Source organism: Symphodus melops (genome assembly GCF_947650265.1).
Source record: "Symphodus melops genome assembly, chromosome: 19".
NCBI lineage: Eukaryota > Metazoa > Chordata > Actinopteri > Labriformes > Labridae > Symphodus > Symphodus melops.
In genome coordinates, this window is record NC_136709.1 from 14,403,578 (window position 1) to 14,431,436 (window position 27,859).

Genomic DNA, 27,859 nt, shown 5'->3' on the forward strand with positions numbered 1-27,859 from the left:
TTCCCAGCAGTCATTTTGACTAGCAAAACCGCAGGTGTTACTAATTAAATCCACAATGGCTCCGTTTTGTTCCGTTAAGCCATGACAATGAGCAAAAAGCACATTACCAAGACCCTAAAGCCGAAGTAGCTATAATGGAACTCAGCCATTATTCATTTTAAAGCTCTTGTGAGGGGTTTGATTCATGCTTGTTACCACTTCTCAGCATCAGATGAAGTAAGTTCAGTGTGCCGCCCTCTGTTGTCATGCATCGTCCAAAGCTGTTAAAAGATATAAATTTTTTTAAATCAGAAAACAGTATTTACACATGCACAGGACGAGATCAGCATTCAGAGGAACCGCTTTGCCCACTGGGGGCCGAGAAATGGATGCAAACAAACCGTTTCTCACAGAAGCTTTGAAACATGTATCTCCTGCTTGAAAGAGACAGAATGCATTCTTTCTTTCTTTTTATTACCCAAAGGAGAATTAGTTTCAACATTAAGAACATGGTTCACAGGAACATACTGGTGACAATGAGAGGGAGAAATTGTAAAGAGCCTGGCTGGTTTAATGCCTCTCCAGAGAGGGACAGCCTTCATTTGTTGTGAGATGTATAGGTGCAACTGATAATAAGGTTGTTTGAATACATAAACATGAGCTTAGATGTTGAAAGCTACACCGAATAACAGTTTAAACTTGAGTTGTGGGTCAAAGGAGAACCTTTTATAAAGCATTCATTTTTAGCTTGACAAAGATTGCTGAATGTTTTGTCTAAGAACAAGCTGTTGAGAAAAAATTTCCTCTGTTGTGAAACTACGACAACAACTGTTCTTGAAAAAAAGGAGAAAAAAAAACACATCCGATACAATTTTAAGATGCCTAAAATACCCTCCTACATGAAAAATAAAATGAAGGAGAATATGAATACTGTCACCGAATGCATAGAAAATTAACATCAATTGTTTGTACAATCCCACACTATTTAACATAAAAACAATCAGAGCACTTTATGAGGTGCAAAAAGTTACTGTATATCCAATGTGATGCAATTTAGGTATTACATACCTAAAAATATTTATGCACCTCCAAAAATGTTGGTGTCATAGCAGAACTACAAAAACAATTGCAACTAAATCAGTGCACATTTGTTTAAAAGTTGTGTCCTTATGCTGCATTGGATTTGCAAATGTATAATATAATATATACATAATACATTATACATAATATAGATACATTTAAAAGATTAAACACTGGACGGACGGACGGACGGACGGACGGACGGACGGACGGACGGACGGACGGATGGATGGATGGATGGATGGATGGATGGATGGATGGATGGATAGATAGATAGATAGATAGATAGATAGATAGATAGATAGATAGATAGATAGATAGATAGATAGATAGATAGATAGATAGATAGATAGATAGAGTTTTTCACAGGTTATATCACTTTTTATTTTCAGCTTGAGTCAACAGATTTTTTTATCAATACACTACAAAAGAAACACGGAAAAGGAGATGGTACAAAACCCTTTTTTTCAGAAACATAAAAGATCAGATAACACATTGGCCAATCTGCTTGACCTTTCATAAGGCCTTGGATTGTGCAGGGTTTTTTTCCCACAGAAGAAGCTTTATTTTCCAAGGATGAAGATTTTCCATCAGACAAAGATCTGGTGTCCGCTGAGCAAAAGCTAGATGGCATTTAAGTGGGAGTCCTCTGATGCAGGACTCCACCAGCCCGTCATTGGTAGAATCAGAGAGCAAGGAGACCCAGCAGGGAGAGGAAATGTAATCACATCAGGGTCACAGTGGGATTGAGAAATCCACATTTGGGCCCCAGAGTGTGTCTGCAGAACAGAAACTCTCCTCATGTTCATCACCTAAATGGGCACCGTGACTAATGTTTGACTAATGGTGGCTCGAGACGTACACAAATTAGTCCTGGACCTCCTCTGGTGGGACAAGAAGTGAGTCAGCAGGAGTCCAGACGGAGACTAGTTCTGACAGCCATGACGACCTTTAGGTCCCTGCCTACAATGTCCCCCTTTCTCCTCGCTCAGAGGGGACTCTTGTTTGAGGGGGCAGTTACCGCTCGTGCACGGTCATTACTGTCCAGGAAATGTGAAAAGAATTTCATGACAGTGCTGTGGCCGTTGTCTCACTTTCCGGTCATTTCTCTCCAACGCCTATTCACAGTGTCATGGTTGGAATAGCTGATTTATAATGTGTAGTCAATACTCTTCATTCTCTGAGTGAAAATGCTGTGTCACTGACTCCGTTGATGTGGCAATTGCTTCTTACCCATAGATGGTGTTTACTGTTACATTCATACTCGTCTTTGGCCTACATATGGACACAAAGACAAACTAGCTTAAATGCCAGCGGTACAGTCAAACACGCAAACAGAGTTTTTTAATACCACATCTTCCCAACCGGAATTGGAGCACACCTTTCCGGCCCCCACTTTTTAAAAATGGGAACAATCCTCCCTGTTTCGCTACTCCTCAGGTACTGTCCCAAACCTCCACGCAACATTAAAGAGGCATGTCAACCACAACAGCGGAACAAACATCATAGCCTTAAGCATCTTGGGGCGAATCTCATCCTAACACTTCTAGATCTTTAGACTCGGCCTCCCCATTGGAGGACGAGTTGGATTATTGAGTTCCTACCCTACAATATCCCAAGTCCCGGTCAGCAGTTCTAGGAAAAGCTAGGCAAGCCCTGTTTTCCCCTCCTTAAACGGTGTGCCACAATTTCTTTGAGGCCAACTGAAAGTCATAGCCTCCCTAAACTCCTCCCAGACCTGGGTTCTTGGAACCACTGAAGCTCCAGCCCTCCGATAATTGTCAGCTGTTTCCAGACACCCTTTGGCTAACCAAGCCCGAAAGGCCTCCTTCTTTAGCAGACAGATCCTCCACTTCTGGTTTGGTGTTAACATTGGTGAACATTAAACACATGTTAGCATTTAGATCAATGCTGTGCAAACCATCAGAGAGTTGCTAGTACAACGGAAAATGCTAGCAGCAGCATGCTAGCTGTGGGCCTGTGGGAAAAAGACCAATATAAGGAATCTTTTATTAGTTGCAGGCTTTTTAAAAAATGTCTTCAACAGGAATCAGTCTGGTATTGTGCATCTTTAGCTTTGTCACACATGACAATAGAGACAGCGAAAAAACTGCATACTATCAGCTTTGTTTGAATCTTGATTGAACCATTTTTTTTGAATTTGTTGAAAGCAAGATTTTGAACAGCACGTCGTCCTGGGATGAATGCAGGCCAGACAAGACACACACACACAAAAAAAAGTCAGACAGAGACAGGAAAGAAAAGTTCGACATTGGGTTAGAGACAACAGGAGAGCCAGAAGCCACTGAGACAGAGATATTTGGAGAGAGAGCGGGGGCAGAAAGAGGGGGAAGACAGAGAGAGAGAGAGTAATCAAGGAGAATCAGAATGTTTCCTCTGTAATACCCACAGGCCTCCTCGGCTGAGCCCTGCTGAACAATCCGAGCTGATTGGAGTGAAGGGTTTGTTTGAAGAAGAGGTCAAGACTATCAGTACCTTGTTAAGGAAAAGTTATGTCCAGAGGAATGAAGAAGGCTGACTCCTTCCTGAGGAATTCACAGGGGGGATCGTGTGAGGTGTGTGCAAATATTGGTGTGTGAGGTGGACAGAAAGAAATATTAAGAGTCTTGTGTGGGGGGGAGACAATATTTGTGTGTGTGTGTGTGTGTGTGTGTGTGTGTGTGTGTGTGTCTGAAATGTGTGATTGCTGGTGTGTTTTGATATAGTTAATAAAGTGGAGCTGAAAGGAGAAGGAGGAGAAGGAAGAAGAGGAATCAGATTGTGATTTAAGGAGGACCCATCAGCCCCCTCCCCACATAGTTTCTAAAGCCACGATAGCAGCGCTGGCATTCGCTGCAATAATGCATGACAGATGTACATCAACCGTGGTCTCTCTTTCTCCGTCTCTCTCTCTCTCTTTCCCTCCTTCTATTTCTGCCTCCTTCCATCTGGAGCCAATGTGTTGTTGGTGATGGGCATCAAGAGTCAAAGCATAAACCGCCATTTAACTGAGATAAAGGGGTCATGTCAGATGAATTGTTTGGTTCTGGTGGTGGAAAAAAATCTATACTATCTTTAAATATGATTGAAAATTGGCATGTCGTTGACACAGCCCTCTCTCTCTCTCTCTCTCTCTCTCTCTCTCTCTCTGGATAAACACTGCAAGAGTCATGGCTAATTGAATCTAATAAAAGCAAAGTTTAAGTTGATCGTTCCCACCAAAGGTTCTCACAGTGAATTAGAATCTTCATTTGATTTAAAATGTATAACATTTATTTGAGTGTCTTGTCCTTGACTGCATAAGACGTAGATGCTGCCATCTTTTTATTTGATCCTTTTAACCATTGCCCTCTTAATTTTTTGGGACCATTTTTGGGCGCCTGGTTGGATACTTAACAACCACACATCCAAATTAAGAGATGGGTGTGGTAGCAACTTTTCTGTCACAGGTAACTACACTCCACATCATCTGTTATCATCAGTTTTACTTACATTTGGAAAGCTTTCATGGAATAGACATTAAGTTGTATTTATAAAATATGAAAGTAGCAAGAAAGAACATCAAATAGTTTTGATTTTTTCACAAAAGATAAACTATCTGAGAAGTTCGGTATTTTTCCCATATGGTTTTATTTTTGCAAATTAGACTCCAGCACAGTCGCCCCCTGCTGGCCATGAGAAAGAATCAGGTTCAAGGTACTGTACTTCACGCATTGACCTTTACCTTTAAAACAAATATAGTATTTTTTCTCTTTCGTGCACTCTTTGTGCATATTGTGTTGTTTTATTATTCTTTATATTTGACATTTGCTTCTTATACATTTGTTTATCTAAGTAATTATTATTTTAGCCTTATTTTCCATGTTAACTGTTTTTACAGTTTGTACAGCAAGACAAATTCCTTGTATATGTAAATGTACTTGGCAATAAAAAAATATTTTGACAATATCTTGTGCTGTAAAGGTCCAGTTTGCAAGATATTTTAATCATTTAGACATTTAGTTTAAATGGTATGTTTTTGTTACATAATCACCTGAAAATAAGATTGTTATCTAAGTAATAGTTTTTGTTTCATTTAAAGGGCATTTTAAGCAGTCCTCACCACACTGGTTGTTAGTTCAACTCCTGATACTGACGTTGTTTGATGCATATTATCCTTGACCCGCTCTTTCTCCACATTTCCTGTTTCTTTAAAGCTGCCCTCTCCAAAAAAGGTTAAAAACCCCAATATATGATTGAGACAGGGGGAAAAAATGACAAGAACATAAACCTCGTAAAGAACAATACTGACAGGAAGCATTACACTGCTAAACAAATACCTACAGTACATTTTGATATTTGCTTAACATTAGTCACATGTTTTTTTACTGAAAGTAAGACTTTGAATGAATTATATTCTTTGTATAGTGTTTTCACAGTGTCATATTTCTACTTTTACATTTTTTAGGCTGTGTAATACACCTCACCTAAAAAATTTTTTTATATTTAATCCATTAAGTAACTATTATTGAAACTGTTCCCTGTGCTTGCATCTCTGTGTTGAAACAGCAGAGGGCAGCACATTCATAGGGCATGATGTCAACTTTATCCTCATTCTCACTCTAGCACCAAAGTCAATAAAATCCTGCAGTTGCTGTGACAAACACAGGCAGCAATCTTCTCTTAATTAAAAAAGTGTGTCTCTTAATCAGATACATTCATAAGTTGTTTCATGTTGTGAAAATAAAATCAGATGCCAGTAATGATCTAACCTATGATACTCTCTCTCATTGCTATTCCTGTGCCAGCAGGAAAAAGAGGAGGGGGAAAATTCAGAGTTATGTATCAAAGATAAACAAAGATAGAAGTCGAGGAATGAAGCATTGCAGGTGAGATTAGACATGGTAAAACGGTGTGTGTGTGCAAAGACACAGAGGTTTCAGTAAAGGAAGAAAGAAGGATGAGGGATTGCTTATTGAATTGTGTTCTGCTTTCTGCTGTGTCACTGTGCTGTTGGACTTTCTTAAACCACTTCCTTGTTCCTGTAGATAGGCTTGGCATGATGCAAAGGAGAAAAGTTGTATTTATACAGAGGGAAAATATTTACAACATGTTCAAACCATTAAACAAAATCCCTATAAAACTAAGCATCACTGCATTTTAAATCTAACAGAGATATGTTCATCAATACTGTTTAGTGCTATTTAAATTTTACAACAGTACAGGGCAAAATATTATCATTTGTCTCCACTAGATGTCTTTGCCAGCCAAAAAATACATACTGTTGCAATATGGATGAACAGATTTAGATTTCAGTTGATTTAGAGTTAGTTGAAAAGCCTGAAGCATTCTGCTTATATTTCAATGGATAAGCGTGAGCAATAATATAACAAGTAATCTCCCAACACCAACCCTTTCACTTTCAGTCTTTAAATACAGTAATATTTCTGCACTCAAGTGAAGGCACCAATGGTTGGTTCCAAGTCAAGCTAAAAAAATTCCAAAGAAGTTTGGTTTCAAGGCCTGACCTTTCCTTATCTTCGCTCGAGACTATTAGCTTGAGGTCACATTAGCTACTACTAGCATAGCCCATTTAAGTAGCTTTTTGGGGACCATGTTGCATTGTAGGTGCCAAATAAGGATAAAGAAATCCACAGTTTTGCCGCCGTGTTTATAATTTTTGTTTTTAACTATATTTTTTGGGCCAAGAAAGAAGGGAAATGCCAGGAGTTGAGAGAGCTGAGGGCCGAGGCCAGAACCTTTTCTTAACAATCCAAAATGTTAGAGAAGTGATTAAAGTACTTTTTTAAAAAACTTTGAAGTTCAACTTTAATTTGACGTTAATGCTATTATTATTTTAAAGTGTTCATCCAATTCAATGAAGCAAAGAAAATAAAAGTCAAACATTTACAGGAACATATGCGTGCAAACACAATCCTCCAAATTGACGAACCACACCTTTAACTGCATTGTCCACATCTCAAAATAGATAGTCAGATGTGAATCACCTTAAATAACGTGTTTATAGCCTCACAGGCATTTTACTGGAAATTAGAGTGTTGTCTAGTGCCCATTCAAGTTAAGATGACACATTCAGACACATTGAACCAGGAAATTGCATATTTGCACGTGACAAAAAATACTAAAAAACAGAGGGAGAAAAACAGTGCTTTACACTAAGAACTGACTGACTTCGATAATATGAAAGAAAAAAGCAAATACTGGATTAATAAATCCTCAAGTGAAGAACTTTACAAGCTCGCTCTTTGTGCGTTTAGGCTCAGTTATAAACTTCTGTTTGATCAAGCAGCCCTCTCTTCTCTTGGCTTTAAAAGCTGAGAGAAGAGAGCTTAAGATATGTAATTGAATCATTAAAGGAAGGATACAACATTCAGCAATAACCCAAGGAAATAACATTGTGGCTTTTGGTTGGACATCATAGATTTATTGTGTTGTTTTTAAACATACAATAGGCTAACAGACAATAAGGAAGTAAGTACACAGAACCCTCACTACCATAGAAAGATCCAGTCATGCCGGTGTCATATCCACCCTTCATATTTTTTTCATGTTGTCATGTTTTTTTTTTTGCTGTGTTGTAAAGACCAGAAGGGCAAGTGAGAAGAAAAAAAAAACCTTTTAACCACTTCCGTTTATATTAGAAGGTTCGGGTAAAAAGTAGTTGAGGCTAATGTTTTGTAAGCACAATACACAAGGCTACTGAAATATATTTTTCACGCTAAGTTTTGTGTGTTGTTGAAATCAACAATTTAAGATCTGGAATACTAGCTTGTTAATTTCATTCAATCTTCGAAAAAACCTTGGAGTTCATGGGGTGCTCGTTTGACTCAGTTATTACGAACGTGACCGTGAAGGTGGTCCCTGACTCCCAGCCTCGGCCTTTTAATGCATGTCTACACAACTCTCTCCTGCCCGCATTTCCATTCTTTCATCAGCAATCCTTTCAACAAAGACAAATGGACCATATAATTGCCTTGAGAAAGCAGGGAGTTTATTGGTTGCTTTTGCAAGTCTTTTATTGTCTGCATGTCCATATTCAGACTTGTGTTTGTTGTGTTTGGATTTAAATCAAGTTCGCTTTCATCTGCCAAGGGTGTGACCTGTCACCTCTGCTGTTGTTTGAGTTATCCATGTCTAGAATATTAGATACATCTAAAGACTGGCTGTTTTTGATGTGGTAAGGAAGAGCAATTACGTGTCTACAATAGGTGTACCAGACAGGAAAAGGTACCGGGTTAAGAGAGGGAAGAACTTACTCCAAGTGACGACTTTATGCAAAACGAAACATCACAAAGGTGAAGCCACTGGAAACAATCCCCAAAGCTTTGTTTTCTCTCTTCAGAATTATCATTTAAATGCATGTTTTTCTTCAGACAGATCTGTCTTTTCATTGACTGTCAGTCAGTCTTACAAAGTCTTTCACTTATGCAGAGTAGTCAACAGTAAGGGATTATCTGGAGTCATTTATTTTCCATTGGACCATGGCGATGAATAACTTCTCTTACTGTTGCTGTCCTGTGCAACAGTCAGTGTTTGTCAAAGCATCAACTCTACTGAGCTAAGAATAAATGCTCTGTTTCTGGCTTGGACAGACATACATTGTCATGTTCATCCAGTTGTTTTAATGTCTTCATTTTTTTTTAAAGCAGCATTGTTCATTGCAGCTTGTAAACAGAATATTCAAAACTAGGTCCCTCCTTGACTCATCACCGGAATTACAAACAAGCAATTTATTTTGGATTTGACAGTCAAAAACAAGATGTCTTCTCTTCAGTAGAAATATTGCCTTGATTTCATGAATCTTGGTGGAAGGTGGGGGAAAACATTGATACAGCATGGTATCGCGACATTATATTGTCTCATTGCTGTCAAGCAATATTTTTTATTATATTAGTATATATTAGTATAGTATGCTTTTTTAAATTGAAGTTAGTTTCGATTAGACTGAAATTTCAACAATTCCAATTGTGAGGTGCATACAGCCTTTTACAGGGTTTTACTTTCATCACAGTGTTGGTCAGTCCGTGGACTGGACTCCCATTATAAAAACACTGAAGTGGGATGAATAAGCTGAGAATTTTTACTTATTTGACAAAACAGTTCTTGGTTTAGTTGACATTTTTGGACACAATATGCAGTTAAAAAAGTGAAATCACAATATGGTATCACAATTCTCAGTACATCGCAAAATGTTTAAAATGGCAATAATATTGAAATTGTGATCCTATTTTATTGTGGGGCTTGTGGTGATTCCCACCCCTAGTTGACGGGTGTGTCATGTGTCAGGCAGGAACCTCTTTAACTTTTAAGTGGATCCAGAACAGCTCACAGACACGAACTCTGAATTCAACCTACAAACAATTGTCATCGTCTTTATATGTTTGTCATAATCATAATGGGAAAACTACATGCTTGTTTTAATGGTGGGTCTGGTTTGGGTCAAGGGAAAAATTTTAAATATCGATGCAGATCCATGATCACTGAAAACCTCAATGTCGGAGATTCCCAGTCATAAACAATGTTTTTATGGACTAGTGTGCTCATCCTAATGATTGACTGTCTTCTTTATCTCATAAAGGTTGATACAAGAAACTGACAAAATAGCCCACTTGAACTGTGTCTTCAAATGATGTTTGCTGTATCACTATATTTTTTTCTTTATCTAATCTCAATATCTTCACGACCTCGATCACGTCATATCCATTTACTGTCGTTTACATAATCCGAGAATTGTTCTGGTGTCATTAAAGGATTTACTGTTCCATGGAAGATAAATTATCAACCTCGGGCATGATGATTCATCAGGACCAGTTTGAGTTTCCCCTCCATGAATCATCGATCAAACTTCTTAGGAACAGATGGATTTCCTTCTTGGTCGATCTCCCCAGTGTGTGGGCGTGTATTTTGTTTGGACGCGTAAAGGGAAGACTTTCTGACATTGACAAAGAGTTGGTGCATTTCAGCTGTGTAACAGTTATATAATACCTTCTAACGCCTTCCTCCCCCTGGCTGAGATTCAGTTTCAGTTTGAGGAATGCTGCTCCTGAATTGCTGCCATGTAGGTCTCTGTACATGCGTGTTACCCTCATAGTATGCAGCGGTAGGCTCCTCGCCAGTTTGCACAGTCATGTTGGTGTAGAAAGAACCCCCCCCCCCCTTCCCCTCCCCTTCCAAACCCCCAGCGGCTGGACGAGTTACGCACACGAGTGTTTTCTGTACTGGGGATAAACAGCTGTCGTTTAAACGCGGACTTTGGTGAGTAAATCTGAAAATGTTGAAGTTTAAGTGTACTTTTACGCATCGCACGGACGCGCCCTTTGGTGGGAAACAACACAGACATATTGGACCGTGGTTGTCGTCAGTAGAACTCGTGACATTTGTTATGTTACTTCTGAGCACTTCGACATGATAGCAGGAGGCTTTTCTCTTAACGATACTCAAACATATCCGGAAGTTTAGAATTACTGTCAACCCTTTGTGGTTCCTCCGCAGTGCTCAGATTCATACGAGGAGAATACATGTGTTTACTGCTTCTGTGACGGCGACTGAACACACATCTGAGTTAGAAAGTGGAGCTAGCTGTGAGGGGGTATAGCTAGTTTATCGGAGATTTATTGCTTCCAATCATTTTTCTACAAGATAAAAAAAGCGCGCTATCAAAATGAGCTTCTCCATTATTGCGAGAGTGGGTCGCAGTCTTTTTTTAATTTTTTTTATTTTGGCATTTCTGAGTCAGAAACGACACACTCGAGGACAACGTGGAAGCAGTTTGAATTTTTCTCATAGGATTTTATTTTATATCTATTTAAAGATTGCATGAATCGTTTAGGCGTTTTGGGTATGACGCCCAAAACGTTATCGTAATGGAAATAATAATAATAACTTTATTTATATAGCCCATTTTAAAACAACTGTTTACAAAGTGCTTTACAGATTAACAACAAATACATCAACATTTAGAGAAAGAAGGAACAGAGGTCAACTGAAGGAACACTGAACACTTTTTTTAAACAAGCAACAAATTAAATATGTCTTTTAATGAATAATGATATATGACCTATCATAATAAATACAGCAACAAACATTTAAAAAATGTGTTCTTTAGGAAGTGGTGATGTACTTGTGTTGCCAACATATAACAACAAACACTTTTAAACATTTACCACCTGGCATAAACCTATGGACACAACATAGCATGCTGTTAGCTCCAAACAAGCAACAATTTATGAGCAATAAAGTTGTGTGATTTGTCAGTCGACTAAATAATTTATTGACTTAACTGGAAAATAACATATAACTTCCTTATCAACAAAGAGGAGAAAATACCTGCCGAGTACTTGAAACAAGGGGGAAACCATACTTGAATTTAAGAATTAGTTATCAGCTGTCTTCAACTGATCATTTTGCTTGTGTCCTTTTTATGAACACTGTTTGAGCCGTCACTACTCTCATGTTTGTGTGCGGGTGGGTGAAATTGTGTGTGTCTGATGCTGTTCGTTGAAACAAACGAGTGACGTCTTGGTCTTTTTCAAATCAAAACTTTGTTTGCGACGTTTCCAGACCAAACTAAACACAACAGCGACAAGTTGCAAGAAATCCACATGTGGACGGATGTGTCGGGAAGTCTGTGCTGTGTTTTACCAAACATTAATGTAGAGCAATGTTTTATAACAAAGGGAATAATGCGTTCAGTGTTGATTCAGCATTCTGTATGTTCAGTGCTTCTAATAATAATGATAATAATAATGATAATACATTTTATTTAATGCCGCCTTTCAAGCCACCCAAGGTCGCCTTACAGTGGATAAAAGCAGTACAGAAGGTTAAAACCAAACATAAAACAAACAAAGCTTCTGGCTGCATCTTTCTTTGAAAGTGTTGCTTTCGGTTACAGTAGTGCGTCTGTGTGTGTGTGTGTGTGTGTGTGTGAGTGTGTGTGTGTGTGTGTTTGGCTGTTTCAGAGCAATTTTCCAATGATCAACACAATGCTTTCATTTAAAATGTCCAACACATCACATTACTGGCACAGTAAGACTCCCATGAAGTGTGTTCTGTCGTTTCATAAAAGGCCCCTTGTCATCCTTAACCTCGGCTCCTAGTCACCATGGCTCAGCAGTTTAAGGATGAAACGGCAGAAGAGCTTGTGTCACAGCTGTTACAAAACGTCACAAAAGACATTTCAGCTCAGCACTTTTACTCTGCATTTTTTTTTTTTTTAAAAAAGGGTTAATCGAGCACATGTTGGAGAAGATGCCACAGTCCTGTACTGTGGTATGTCATACGCTTCGGTTTATGCTGATTGCTCTGACTGATGTTCACAGACTGCTGTGCTGTCTCCCACGTGATGACAGTAACATCCTGTTAATGGTTAACTCTCCCTCTTTACCTGCCTGTTGTTGGTGCCTCTCATAAATCTGCCGTAGGCTAGGCCCGCGACATGTGAAAAACAAACACTCCTGATGCTAAAATAATGAATTAAGATGAATCTGTGTTTATTTGGGGTTTCAAAAATATCCGATTTCCACCTCTAGAACAGCAAAGTGTTCAAATCATTCAAAAGCTGACTCATTTTTTCCAAAACTAAACAGAGCAACAACCTGCAGTGTAAGCAGTCAGGACCTTTGCATTGTTTCCATATAGGTCTAAAGCAATACTTTATACAGAAACAAGCTATGCTCCCTTTATTTATTCAGTAATTCACTGTAACCCCCTGAAAGCCTGATCAGGGGAGTAGTGTAGGCTTATATTTTAAAACACAATGGGCCTTTATGGAAAACAGACGAGCTCTGCTGTATTAATAAGTCAGGCTTCCTTTCTCTCGCTCCTTCCTCTTGATTGGTCCTCCCTCCTAAAAGTTCCCTTAGCTTACTACCATCATCCCCCCATCCCCCCCCCCCCCCACACACACACACACACACACGCGCGCACTTGTAGTCATATGACTGAGTTGAGGGTTAGAGGTGAGGGAGCTCGAGGCTGAACAGATTTGATTGCGTAACTGTGCAAAGCCTTTCGAACAAACTTTCATTAACTGTCTTGTGCCTGCTCAGTAAAACATAAAACATTTTTGGCAAAAAAAACAGTATCTGATGAAAGCTGGCAGTCAGGGGGAAAAAGAATTAAAGCCACCAGCTACAGTTTTATGTATTCATAGTGGTCGGAGTGGTTTTAGTACAAGAAAGACCAACTCTCTCTTAAATGCTAAAAAATGTACCTTCTGCTATTTCTTCCACTGTGTAGCAAGTGACCCAGTGAAATGCAGAGATGTCGTGTTTGCTGATTTTGCGTTGACTTTGTTTTGTTTGAATGTTTTTCGAGGTGTGTAATAGAAACATGTTTCAATAATCAGCATCTAATGCCAAAGACCGCTCCCTTAATTTCTACATAAATATTCCAAACTTTTAAACTTGACTAATCGACACTGTAAAAACAATTTAGTCAAGATAACTTAGAATTCATTGTCAGCTTAACAAAAAAATGTTTGTAAATGCTGTGACAACTCTATATTTAGTGTTTTTGTCATCACAACTATAATGGTCAGGTTCTTCCAGCTCACAAAAAATTAATTAGAATTAAGAATGTCAGTCAAAAGCATATCAGCTAGCTAGCTTCTCTAGCTACTGCATGTTCATAATATTGGTTATTGACGATGCTAAACCTTGTTGAATGACACATTTATTGAACGTTTTTGTCATGTAATGCAGTGGTTCTCAACCCATTTCTCAAAAATGGGTCGCAGAGCTGTTTTCAGTGGTTCACAAACATTTGACTGGAAAAAAAGTGAAAATGAAGCATTCTTAATTTAATATTTTGTTCCTCCACATATGTTGTACTATCTGAGGTCCAAACTGTCCATTTTTTAATCAATAAATGTGATTGGTTGACAAACTATCAGAAATATGGGTTACAATTTTCACGAAGGAGTTGGTGGGTCTTATGCTAGACCAGTTGAGAGCCACTGGTGTAATGTGAGCACCTTTTCAATCTAACAATGGAGTTTTTGCTTTAGTAACTAGAGCATGATTAATACATTGGCCTGGCTGATATCGCTTAATAAGGTGGTTCAAAAGTAGCACCTTGTTTGAACAACACACACAAAGACAGAACACTGTTTTTTGTTTTTTTCCAAATCTAAAAAAAATGCTAACATCAACATGATTTCAAAATTGACAAACCAATACACATAGCATCACAGTATGATCAACAACAATACATGACACGCAATGCTAATGCCAAAACACGTCACCTTATTAGTGCATACAATGACTACATAGTAACATAATACAAATATTCACCCCATACACACAAATCCAACACCCTCCTCACCATTCAGCCACACTTTCGACTCACACCCAGAGAACTTGAGAGGACGTTACTCTGAAGTTAGCAACATCACGTGAGAAACTGCTAACGGATTCTGTCCAGATCTAATTTGTTGCCTAGCTTCCCATCTATTTTTAATCCCCTTTCCTATGGCTTTTTTAAAAATGTACATCGTAAAGGAATGAGACAGCGAATCTCACTATTGTCTTGTTAGTAAGAGGCAGAAAAGGCTTTACTTTAATGTGCCTCTTGTACTTGATTTAAGTATTTTTATATTGGTCTACAGAGGAGCATAACCTTCTAGGCAATAGCTGTTTCTTTTGCCTGAGTGTCTTTTCTGCTGAGCTAAGCTAACCCTTTTTGGCCGTGACTCAAATAGACAGACATGTAGAGGATGGTATGACTCATGCGTTAAACACCTGACAGAAAGCCTTATCTAGAAAAATACTGTATCAAACACTGATATCTGATTTTATTCTATTTATGATCTATTTCTTATCATTACTGGTAACAGGAATGAGTCCTGCTCTTTTCATTAGTTTACATTAGCCTGCATGCTAACAGTTGAGAGTATTAAACTTGTACCGAGGGGCTCATTTATTGAAAGAATCTAATGAGACTGTTAATTAGCTTTATTGGAGACAGGTGCACCATTTCAACCTATATAGTAATTACATTCAACTTAATTGCAGCGCCTATGTTGTCAGCAGTCGTCTCATTAGAATGATAAAGATCTTTCAATTGAACCGTCAAAAACTCATCTTAATTCACTGCTTCTTTACTCACAGTTGGTAACTCAAGAATGGTTGGGGATTAAGGTAGACATTCAGTCGTTTAGATCAGAGGTGTTTAAATCCCAAATCCTTTAACTTGTTGATTTGTTTCCTTTTAATGTAACTGCTCAGCTTTTTTGATCCGAGCTGTGTCATAGTTACGCATTTGTTTTTTTCATTTAGCCAGCACAGATGGTCAAACTGGTTCAGTTAATATTCAAATGAGCTGGGTTGGCGACTCCTAGCCTGCTCCGTCACGAGGGAGTGGTTTTGCTTCACACACAGAAGATAAGTGTGAACATAGAAGTGTCTTAAGAATTAAGGAAATAAAGGAGTGTTTGGTCAGAGACTGCGTCTGAGTCAGGTAGGACTTAATTCATGCCTCTTGTTCCTTAAAATACTTTGAGTGTTCATTCTCTTTTTTTTATGTTGCTCAGCTGCCTGCCATCTCATTCCCTTCTACCTAACTTAGACTGTGCGTGTGATCTAAATCAGACTTTTGTTTGGCAGAGCTTTTGAAGAAATAAGGTTCATTTAAAAATAAGTTTTATTTATGGGTGCCTTTAAAAAAAAAAAAGCAGAGTTAAAAAGATAATTTAAAAGATAGAATTACAAAGCAGCCGCAAGCAGGGTTAAAAACAAACAATGCAAAACGTAAAAATTGGAAACTAAAAAGGAGGTAATTAACAGCTTCACGTAACAATTTAATAGTTTTTTGATAAAGGAAATAAAGCAACTCTGTTTGATTCCCTGTCATCTGAAGCAGTAACTGAAGTCACTTTTCACCAAGAATTTAAAAACAAAACCCCGAAAACAGACAATTTCTTAACTTTCCAAACTTGAATAATCACAAGGTGGTGGTACTGGTAAGAGGCACAGACTGTATTAAACATAGAGTAGTTGGTTTCTAAAGGGGGGTTGTTATAACCAACGATGTCCACCTGTCAACTCAGCCACGCCCCTGATTATGCACATGTCGTTTATGCCTTTTAGAGATTGGAGTTGATAGAGTTTGACATTAAAGTAAGAGAGAGAGGAGAATACCATGCAGGGAAAGCAGCCACAGGTCAGATTGAAACCCGGGCCGTCAGCTTGGCAGACCACAGCCTCCTTACATGGGGCACATGCACTAACCACTACGCTACCGGCAACCTCCAAATGAGTTTTTTGAATCAGGATTCGAGATTGAACCTGATGGGGATCCCTCTCTTTTGCAGCCAGCCTCGAGTGAACACTTGAGAAACTGGAGTTTTTTGCACTTTTACGTCGGCTTGGAAACTAAAACAGACAGCCGTGAACCTTAAGGAAACCTGTAGCATAAAGCAGCTAGATTTTTCTATCTTTTCTATTTCAGATGCAAGGAAGTGAAACTGAACTATGACACACGCACACACATCCTCCACACACACACATGTTGCCATTCTTTTTTCTTTCTTTTTTTTTAAACCACTGAAAGTTGGTGAAGAAAATCAATTTAATATTTGTTCTCTTTTCTTTTTTGAAGGATAAGCGTCACGAAGGAAGGGGTTAAAGAACATTCCTGCCAGGATACATCACATTGTTCTCTTACTCACATATGCCAACCACTTCCTCTTTTCCTGTGACTCTCTAAAGTGCAGAGGACTCTGACATTTCAGAATGGATCACTTTCGAAACCCCGAAACCAGTCGAAACTGGACAAACAAGCATTCAGGGCTCATGGTTTGACCCGTGCCGTGCGGTGAACTATCTAATCCTGATTCAAAGGCATGAAGGCAGCCATGTTGGAGCCTGGATCTGTGGATGGTGGACGAATCAGCAAGGTTTTTTATCGACTGTATTTTTGCAGAGAGACACGTGAGCTGGACTTATTTTATGTTGCACCGAGCTTCATCACTGGACTATATGCTCTGCCTGCTGGCTGCGGGTGGGATCACAGACCGCTACTACCATTCCACTGTTCTCATCCCTAATTTCTTGGGCAATGTGGTGTTGTTGTTGAATAGAGTTTTGAGATAAATTTGAGGAAAAATGGAGGAACTAAGGACATCTGCGCATTGGAGCTTTCACATAAACAATTTAAAGACCAACAGTGTTTCCTCTTAAAAATCCATACTCCAATGGGATAAGGAGTAAACGCGTATTGAACTACAAAGGACAAAAACTAAACTGGTTGATCCCGGAAGAAGGGTAGCCCAGCACCTCTCTCCCAAGATGCATTGCCCATTGAGGAAGAAACGTCTCACACGTGACTCCGATTTCTCAGCCATCGTGGTTCCCTCCATGCGTGGTTCCGGGTACCTTGACTACACGGTGGAGACCCACGCTTCCAGATCCCTCCGAGTGATGGAGGAGTTCCGACAAAATGAGATGCTGTGTGATCTGGTGCTACACGTGACACAAAAGGATAAGACAGTGGACTTTAAGGTGAGACTGTGAATTTCTATAGCATACAGTACAAGAACATAATTAATAATTTAAAGTTGACCTATTGTGCTGATCCCCGTTTTAAAACCTACATATACAGTGTGACAATGCTGGCGGCAGTAGCTGAGTCCGTAGGGACTTGAGTTGGGAACTGGAGGGTCGCCGGTTCAAGTCCTGGTGCGGACCAAATCAGAAAAAATTGTCTGGTAGCTGAAGAGGTGCCAGATCACTTCCTGAACACTGCCGGGTTGCCCTTGAGCAATGCACCTCCTCCCCCTCCGTCACTCTGACGTCTCTCCATCAGTGAATGTCCATTGCATGTTTAGAGTGTAAACACCTCGTTTCTCCCTCGGGGATCAATACAGTAAAATAAACATGCTGGAGTTATGCCAGTTCTGCAAATCAGATTTTAATTCCCCGGGATGAATCCACACACATTACGAGTCTCCTTCAAACCTCTACGTAAGCATACTTCTTCTCAAAGCGTTGGAGAGCAGCCCTCCCCTGGCAGCCCTGCAGCGATCTGCCCATAGATGTATCATTGAATGGACACAGCATTGGTAGAGTTACAGAGCCCATGGAGCATGCCCACTTGTCATCACAGTCATGTAGCTCTGATCCGCCATCATAATGTCTCTTAAATGTCTCTTTAATTGCATTTGACTACACTTAAAAAGGGCCTTTTTTAGTGTTTGTATCGGGAAGTGTTCAAAACAATCATTTGATTTTATCTCTCATCTCTTTCTAATGAGTAAATCAACGTGTCTCATTCCAGGTTCATAGGGTGGTCCTGGCGTCCTGTAGCCCTTACTTCAGAGCCATGTTTACCAGCAGCTTCAAAGAGTGTCGAGCTTCCGAGGTCACACTGCGCGATGTCTGCCCCCAGGTGGTGGGAAGACTCATTGACTTTGCATACACTGGCAACATCACAGTGGGAGAGAAGTGTGTGTTGCATGTTCTTTTGGCTGCAATGAGGTAAATATGCAGAATTTGAGCTGCAAGATAATTGTGTAGAAAGGATATACCTGTGTTGCTTAAAACATCCGCAACTTAAATTCAGACATTTTCTTTATTCGAAAACTCTTTTCATCTTTTAGGTTTCAAGAGTCAAAAGCATTTAATTTGAGTATGGATTTGTTTTGAACCTATTCTCTTCTCTCTCTTTTTCTAAAAGGTATCAAATGGAGGATGTGTCGAAGGCATGTTGTGATTTTCTCATTAAGCACCTTGAGCCTGCTAATGTCATCGGCATCGCTCGCTTCGCCGAGGAGATCGGCTGCACAGAGCTGCAACTGCGAAGTCGAGAGTATATCAATACACACTTCAACGAGGTGAGACGCATCAGGTCAACCTATTTGTGAATTCTTATGTGAACTACAAGAGCCAATGGTGGATGCCGTCTCACCTCTGTAACAACTCTGTAACTGCCTCTAATGGTGTACCGAGTAATCGCTTCGCCCCTCCTTTAAGCCTCTGACACAAACCTGTCATGTAAGTCTCCTAAAGAAAAGACAACCGCTAAAAATGTTAAACAGCCTCATTAGCAACAGCCTGTTATGGTTAATGAACGATAAGATGTTTTGTAAGGGCTCTTTAAAGTATACAGTAGGTTTATTTTTTATTTTTTAAAGTTTACACACACATATCCGCCCCCAATGTCCACTCCAGTACAGGTTGCAAAAGTGATGCACCTCTGAGCTGGTTTGACAAACGCCAATAAAATAAAAAAGAAAAGGGAGAAATCGACTCCCTTAAGCAGTCAGTTCGCATAGGCATATTTTTTTGGGGGGGGGGAACTAACAAAATAAAAGAGTCATTCATAAAGGGAGCCTGAACTATCACAACCTTCAATATAATATTCAATGTGTAAAAAGGCTTTTTGGAGCCTTTTTTTTATTGGGCAGCGAGAGAGACGCATATCAAGACTGATTGTCTTTTAAAAAAAAAAAAAGTGGGGTAGACATGCATCAAAGTGCAACGACCGGCACTTCTTGAAAGGTGCGAGTTGAACCTGCAGACTCTCTATAAAGTATGCATGCTTTACTCACCGAGCTAATCCCTACAAAGGGCTTTAATCAATACAATCAATCAATCATCAATGCAATCAGTCTGGATATGCCTGCAGTAGACACATATCAGCCAGATCACGCTGTCTGATAGGATGCACTTGGTCTAGTTAAGAAATACAGATTACATTACAGCCGCAGTGTTTTATGGTGAACTGAATTCAGTATCTCAAGGACTTTGTTTGCATCCACGTATCAGTTTATATTCACATCATTTTGTAAACGTTTGATTTTAAATACAACGTCTGTGTCCGGGTCTCTCGTCCGTAACGTCTGGCTCTAACATTAATGTCAATACACAATCATCTGGAAGTACTTATCTCACTCAACTGGGTTTATTGTTTTTCTAGGTGACCAAAGAAGATGAGTTCTTCAGCCTCTCTCACTGCCAGCTGCTCGAGCTCATCAGTCAGGACAGTCTCAAGGTGCTCTGCGAGTCTGAGGTGTGTGCCTTAAGAACGACACATTGAAACGTGACTAAAAAGGAATGCTAGAAAGATTTTATTTATTTATTTTTATTTCACCAAAGTTTCAACAGAGGTTAACAATGAAACGCATACTATTTGTCAAAAATAATGCATCTGTATGTGCATATCAAACTCCACTGCTATGTCTGAATGCCTTCGTGTCAGGTGTATAAGGCGTGTACAGACTGGGTCCGCTGGGACACGGAGGGTCGAGCTCAATATCTTCACGCCCTCCTGAATGCTGTTCATATCTACGCTCTGCCTCCAAAGTTCCTGAAGAACCAGCTCCAGTCCTGTCCCATCCTCAGCAAGGTGAACTGTGGCCTTTTTCTCGTTACGGAAATGAATAGTTGCGTGACATTTGGACACAACAAGCGTTAACTGTTCTTTTACTCATAACTTCAGAAGAAACACGCTAATTTTCTGCACTTTCTTCTGACTCCAGGCTAACTCCTGTAAGGACTTCCTGGCTAAGATCTTCCAGGATATGACTCTGAGGAAGCTGCCTCCTGCTCCTAACCGAGGAACTCAACTCATCTATGTGGCTGGCGGGTATTTATTATTAGTCTTATTTATCAACGTGTATCTGCAAAAATCAGGCAGTAATTCATTACTAGTAATCCTTTACAGTAATAAAATGACTTTAACTAAGTCGTGTAACGAATTAGTAATACACGTCCAGTAATAATATGACAGTTAGCCATGAACAAAATAAGTTGCTACAACCTTACTGTGGAGATTGTTGCATTTTAAATCAGAAGAGGGAAAAACAACCAGATTCATTTTGTCACACACATCAGCCAAGCAGGAAGGTAACTCGCTTCATGGCTGCCGCAGAATTGTGCTTCTTTTTAGGTGCTGTTATGGGTCGTTTTTTTATTTCACTTTTTTTGTTAGTCACATATACCTGTCGTGCCTTGGAAGATGGAAGCGCATACGTTTACATTCAGCGGCTGGAAATATTTTCCCATGACTGTAGTTTCGTCGAGAGGAAAGATGACGTGTCCCGGTATGAGGACTCTTTCTACTCCAAAAAAACACAACCTCACTTCAACCTCACTTCCAACGACAGAACAACAGCGTGAAGCGCCCCCCCCCCCCCCCCCCCCCCATGAGACCGCTGCAGCCACAGGGGAAAGCTGTAGCCTACAACACACAAAAACCAAGAGAAATTTAAGAAACTTGTGGCGTATTATGAAAAGTAATATCATGAGTTTGTAATAAATTACTTTTGGCAGAGAGTAAGAAGTCAAGAGACTCATTACTCATTGAAAAAGAGTAATGAGTAATATATTCCTTTTCTTTTATTAGCAAGCCCAACACTGGTGGTTTTGATCATCAGTGACAGATGATGAGATATTTTCTTTTAAAAAAGTTTAAGGCTCTGATGTACACACGCACATAAACGGCTCCGCTGTGTTCACAGCACCACTGATAGTGCACAGCTTTTGTTGTTTTTCCAACAGAAGAAAAATAGCAGTAGATTGCCCTGTTTTTGGCATCGTGTCAAAATCAAAGCGTCTAAGGCCTCCAGAAGAAGTCCCTAGCTGCCACCCAGTGGTTGAAAGGAGGCCAAACACTGCCCATTTACAAAGGTTCCCTGCTTCTTCGGAGTGGGATTCTGTTTATCAGCATTATTATCTGCCATTTTTTAAAGTCCCAGCCAGCATTCACTAACATGAATATTTGTTCTGTCCATTTATACACTGTTGATTTTGACTTTTGAATTGCGCAGACACGCATTCACATATTTTGTTTTCTGTCTCCTTGTGATTGGGAGTAATATCGTATTGTTTTCTTGACGGCTCGATGTATATATTTCATATCTCGAGTTTCTAACGCTCAAAGCAAACATCAGTGTAACTTCTCTGATTATTGTGGGACATGGCAGAATGGCACGTTGTGGTCTGGCCTGTCAGAGTGACCAGTGTAAAGTTCTGTTTTCTGGATCACTAGAGAATGATCCTGTTATCATGAGAAAACAAGCTTTGCTCAAGATAATGAGATGAATTCATCTGTTATGGTGGTAAAACTCACTTTTTTTACCTTGAAATGAATCAGTTTAGATCTAAAATAAACAAACAACAAAAATGTAATCATGAGCTGTGGCATATGCTGCGTATGAGCGGTCTGGTCCACCTGCTGTTACCTTAGGGGTCGGTCCGGTTATCCTTTTATTGGCAGGCGGGTATTGGGACCTAAAAATAAAAAAAGCAAAACATTTAAATAATTGAATCATCATAGATGTTAGCAGAATGTGCGGTGTACTTCAGGCCCCTCTGACTGCACATAAAGTGATTTACTTTTTCTTTCCTGTGTGCTATACGTGTTCTTTTCAGAGAGCACATGTCAAATCAAGAGAGCATTAAGTGTAACCATACATATCTCTGCAGATACCAGCAGCATTCACTGGCCTCCATGGACGCATATGATCCCAGGAGCAATGTGTGGCTGAAACTGGCTGACATGGCAGCTCCATGCAGTGGTCTGGGAGCCTGTGCGCTGTTTGGACTGCTCTACACTGTAGGTTACACAAGTTCTGTAATACAACCAGAGAAATGTCATTATTACGGTCCTGAATGGTTCTTAAAGATTGTAAATCCACCAGAACCGCACTTTCCTGTGTATATTTAACATTTAAATTAGCAATCATTTCCCCCACTTTCCCTTTGTCACTCGTCTGCTTCTGCCTGTCAGTCTTGCGTGGACTTGTGTTTGTTTCGAGACATTTTGAAAATCAGCCTAATCTCCGCTCTAATTCTTCTCGCGCTGCAAATCCAGGTTGGGGGCAGGAACCTGTCGCTTCAGACCAACACTGAGTCAAGCTCTCTATGCTGCTACAACCCAATGACCAACCAGTGGAGCCAGCGAGCCTCCCTCAACACGCCCAGGAACCGGGTCAGCGTGGGAGTGGTGGATAGCTGCATCTACGCCGTCGGAGGTTCCCAGGGCTCCACGCATCACAACACGGTGGAGAGGTGAGACGTTGCTGAGGTGTGTGTGTGTGTGTGTGTGTGTGTGTGTGTGTGTGTGTGTGTGTGTGTGTGTGTGTGTGTGTGTGTGTGTGTGTGTGTGTGTGTGTGTGTGTGTGTGTGTGTGTGTGTGTGTGTGTGTGTGTGTGTGTGTGTGTGTGTGTGACGATTTCTTTACTCAATCCGACACTCGAGAAGTAATTTGATTTAATGACATCTTATTCAGGAGGATAAATTTAATAAGCACAGATTCTCCTTCCGTGCATTCACCTGAGCGCAAGTATGCATAATAGCACGAGAGGGCTGAAGTGAAAAGCTTCCATTCGACTTAAAGAGCAGTCAAGAAGTTGGCAGGTATTTCTCTTCAACTAATTAGACGGCAACACACTCTAAAACGTGTTGAAACACACATCCAAAGAATGTCGAACCTGTTGGGAATACTTCTCTCCCGCTTCTGTCAAGGAGGAGTTTAATTTAATATGCTTTAAAATCTGTTTTAATCAAATAAATTCAAATAATGTTCTGATCGCGTTTTCACTTCCTTTTAAAATAACCGTCCTTGAAATTTATCCTCGGCCCTTTATTTTTATTGAAAGGTATAGATGCTATACACAAGAGGATTGTTTTTGTTATTCGGCTTTGTGAGACGCCACTTGGGTGTCTTTTCATGAGAAGCTCAAGAATATGAAGAAAGCTGATCAAAGTATTGAGATGGGAATTCAACGTGAAACACGTCCGAGGAGATTAGAGCAGTTTACGGCAACAAACGGTCGGCAGAAACGTCTCCTGAGGACGCTTCTCATGTAATCCAAGCAACATGTAAGAGATTGAACAGGAAGCAGACGGCCTCGTCTGCTTTGTCTTAATACAGTTTTTTTCACAGTTCATTTAAGTACCTTTGGGGTGTCCTCACAGTGACTTGCTGAAGAGCACCCTGCCACACCTGACGGTGTAATATCAGACACCTTCCTATTAGCCGTGTAGAGTGTGACTACACCTGAACCCACAGTCATTTGAATCATTAACCAGACAGATGCCTTCCAGTCCACCCTGCCTTATCTAGTGAGCTCTTTATTTACTTTGAACAAATGAACAAGAGGTTTTGATTTACTTCCTTATAGATCTATGTGTAGTACTAAAAGAGAACTAGCGAAAAGAAAATTAGCTTAGCTTAGCTCAGCTTAGCTCGAAAACCAAGGCCAAACAAGTCAGGCTGACTCCGTCCAAAGGTAATAAATTCAACTGCCATGAAGTGTACAAAATGTTCCCTTTGGTTTTATAGATAGTGATTCAAGCCCGTAAACAAATTGTGATCCAACATGAAACCATATTTTCTAAAATGTTTTCACAGTCCAGTTTTTGAGCGGATTGAAAGGATTCTTAAAGTAAGTGAGCTCCAGAGTGCTGATAGTAGTTTTTTTTTTTGCTTTGTGTTTTTGTAACCTTTAGGCTACAGCATGCTGGTTACCCGCAGTCTGCTAAACCGAGTTAAACTAATCTAAGTGAAGTAAAGCTAAGTGTCTCCATGACATAGCTTTTTTATGTTTTACTGACAGATCCTCAATCCTCCTATCTTACTTTCAGTAGGAAAATAAAGAAAGTTTTAAATATGAAATCTACCTCACAGTCTGATCGGACTTACTTGACCTTACACCTTTTTAAAACTTCAAAGATGTTATGGTGTCAGGGTAAAAACTCTACAAATTGAGTATTAAGCGAGTGTTGGACTGCAGTATAATGTACCTTCTTCTCTCAGCCGTGGTATGATCTCTTTGGCTTCAAATAAAGCTTGTCAATAGTTGCCAAACATGCTCGCCAGCTTATTCTAATCCACTTAAAGTTGACCGGCTCGTGTAGATTGAGAAGGTTGCTCACACAGCCGCTGCACTCTCTGAGTCCTGTAAAGTTAGCAGTGGCCGTACCCTCTCCTTTTGGTTGTTTTAATAGGAAATGGTTATTTAGACGTGTCAGTGGTTTATCACTTCGTTGACTTGGTTGTGTTTGCAGATGGGACCCTGAGTCTAATCGCTGGTCCTTTGTGTGCCCAATGTCTGTGGCTCGTCTGGGTGCTGGAGTGGCGGCCTGTGGGGGGGTCCTGTATGTGGTGGGGGGATACGACGGGCAGAACCGCTGGAACACTGCTGAGAAATACCAGCCTGACACGAACACCTGGCACCAGCTGGCGCCCATGAGCACTATACGCAGTGGACTAGGTGTGTGTATCATAAGAGCATTATTTTCAACAATGATTTTCAGTTTCATTTATGTGAAGATATTTTCTCACTTTAAAAGGTGACATTTGACTCACAACATTAACTCAGTCAGCACCTCTAAAACATACTGATAAACATGTAATTTGTGGAGTCGCCACTGCACCCAGCCAAGATTTATTCCAGTTTAACATGTGTTATTTAGTTGTCTCTATATGTCTTTACAGTCAGATATTATAACCTTAAACGGAGCCAGGCTTGCTGGTTCCTCCTGTTTTTAGTTTTTATGCTAAGCATAGCAACATGGCTGCTGATTCCAATAACATGTACAGTACTTTAAATATCTGTCTTTCTTTTTGCAGGATTGGTGTGTGTAAACTCCTACCTGTACGTAGTAGGAGGGTACGATGGGCAGAACCAGTTATGCACTGTTGAGCGTTACAATATAGCCAGGAACCAGTGGGAGCCCAGGGCCTCCATGCAGTACTGTCGCAGTGCTCATGGAGTCACCGTCCACCAGGGCTGCATCTTTGTCCTGGGTCAGTCAAGTCTTTTATTTAAAACAAAAAAAAGTTGTCCTAAAGAGTATAGTCCTCCAAGCGAGTACCCTGCGTTCAAGTCAGACCCTTTTTCCTGCATGTGAATACGTGTCCCTAGCCTGTCTACAAACCTGCCCAATTATGAGAAACATCTATTCCTTTTGCCTTGTCCACTTTTTTAGAAAATGTGTGCTCAAACAAGTGGTTTGAAGATTTCCCTTTATGACATCACAAAGGGCAGTAACTCCTCCCCCCAGGTGGAAGCTTCGCTTTCTGAATCTGCCATCTCACCAGCAAAAATTGGGCATGGTGCAAGAAAACTCAAGCCACACAAGACCTTCCAAAGAGTCGTGGTCGAAAATGGTCAACTTGCATATAAAGCGACCGACACAGAAACAGCTTCAGCCTGTGGTTAATTAAACGATTTATAAAAAGTTCAATTAGCCTTTTAAAAATTACTATACCAGTCTATTTATAATTAGATTGCTACAGATTAATGGATCGAACACAGAAGGATTTATTTTCAACATTTATTGACACATCAGTTCTTTAATTGTTCATTCAAACTGTTGTGTGTTTATCCAGGAGGTTTTAACCAGCACGGCTTCCTGTCCAGCGTTGAGTGTTACTGTCCTGAGAGGAATGAATGGACGTGTGTCACAGACATGCCTGTTGGACGCAGCGGCATGGGTGTCGCTGTTACCATGGAGCCCTGTCCCGGCAGCCTGCCAGAACAAGAGGAGGACGAGGACGGAGCCACATAGAAGAAAGAAATCTGCTCAAACGTCAACAGGTTGAGAAGAAAACTGTCTGAAGTGGTGCTGCTTTTCCAACAGGAGGGTTTAGTGCATTGAGAAATACAAAAAAGTCACTAAAATATGAAAACTTGGATCTTATTTGTATCTCACTTCGGAGTCCTCCGCTGACAGTCTGTGTGAACCCAATGATGAGAAGGGATCAGATCTCTACATCGACGGGGGAGCAAATGAGGCAACAACAAACTGGAAGAAAGATGGTAGCTTTTCAATGGAAAACGGTGCTATTGCTGTAATAGTTATTTTATTCCACAGCTGTATGAAATCTTAAGTGTTCTGTTTTAATTTACACATTGAACTTTGAAAGACATTCAGTGTTGTAAACTCTAATTCCTCTCCGAGTTCTGTCTACCTCTGTCCGTGTCTGAATTAGCACTTTTCTCATGTTCATTCGTTGTATTGTGCCATTGGAATTTCACTCCAAACTGCCATTTTATTTCTTTCAATGTCATTGATTTTTTTTTTTTTTTTTTTTTTTTTTCATGAGTGCACGCACTGTCATAGTATTTTATGTTTAAAAAAATAAAGTTAATCAAGTGACTTAGTGATGAAAAGGTTGATTTGTTTATCGGTGTGCTCTCATTTTTCCTCATGAACGCTTTTGTCGGTTTGTGTTTGTGTTACTTCTCCCCTCTTGTGATCTCAAGTGACCAGGACAGTCACACCCGTTGCCAGATCTTAGTCATAGGGGGGGCATGTGAAACTTATGGGGGAAATCTGCTCAATTATTAACAGGTTGAGAAAATGTAATTTGCATCTATAATAATATAATTTAAAAAAAAACTGTGCCTCAAGTTGGGGGGGGCACAAGCATTTATGCAGACGGGCCCGGCCCCCTCTGGCCCGCCGTGAGCAACGGGTGTGAGGACAGTGCTTTGTTCATGTATGTAACAGCACATACACTTCCACTAGATGGTGGAATAGGTCCAAAAACAGCTTTATGCCTCAGCATTGCAATGTTTTCTTTGGGCTTTCTTTGTAAAAAAAAGAAAATGCAAGAGAAGTCCAACAACACTAACAAAGAAAAAGGCCTCCAAATCGCCTCTCATTTTGATCAAGCATGCCACAATGCCCTACTAATTGATTCGATCTGTTTGGGTATAGAATGCTTGTCCAGAGAGTGATTAAAGATTTAACATCCGACTCAATTCCAGCAGTCCTGGAGAAACACGGAGGAGACTGGAGTCACCGTCCGTAGTCACTAACTGCACGCTTCACTCGTGTGTTTA

The 27,859-nt window shown here is 40.1% G+C and overlaps 1 protein-coding gene across 1 annotated transcript; it reads left to right on the top strand.

The window, feature by feature from the left end:
• Positions 1-9,953: 9,953 nt before the first annotated feature.
• On the top strand, positions 9,954-27,174 carry keap1a (kelch-like ECH-associated protein 1a). Its single transcript, XM_079369158.1, has 12 exons — positions 9,954-10,314; positions 16,660-17,561; positions 18,337-18,536; positions 18,736-18,892; positions 19,978-20,070; positions 20,260-20,406; positions 20,540-20,646; positions 22,488-22,617; positions 22,876-23,072; positions 25,074-25,279; positions 25,639-25,815; positions 26,401-27,174. Exons 2-12 carry the CDS (start codon positions 17,349-17,351, stop codon positions 26,577-26,579), a joined length of 1,806 nt encoding a protein of 601 aa, XP_079225284.1. The 5' UTR covers positions 9,954-10,314; positions 16,660-17,348; the 3' UTR covers positions 26,580-27,174.
• The last annotated feature ends 685 nt before the right edge of the window (positions 27,175-27,859 follow it).

Excerpts from the sequence above, each read along its gene's own strand:
- keap1a (XM_079369158.1), top strand. The coding sequence starts at position 17,349 with ATGCATTGCCCATTGAGGAAGAAACGTCTCACACGTGACTCCGATTTC. Across the intron at positions 18,537-18,735 it reads GTTCTTTTGGCTGCAATGAG|GTATCAAATGGAGGATGTGT; the intron begins GTAAATATGCAG and ends TTTTTCTAAAAG. Across the intron at positions 23,073-25,073 it reads CATCACAACACGGTGGAGAG|ATGGGACCCTGAGTCTAATC; the intron begins GTGAGACGTTGC and ends TTGTGTTTGCAG.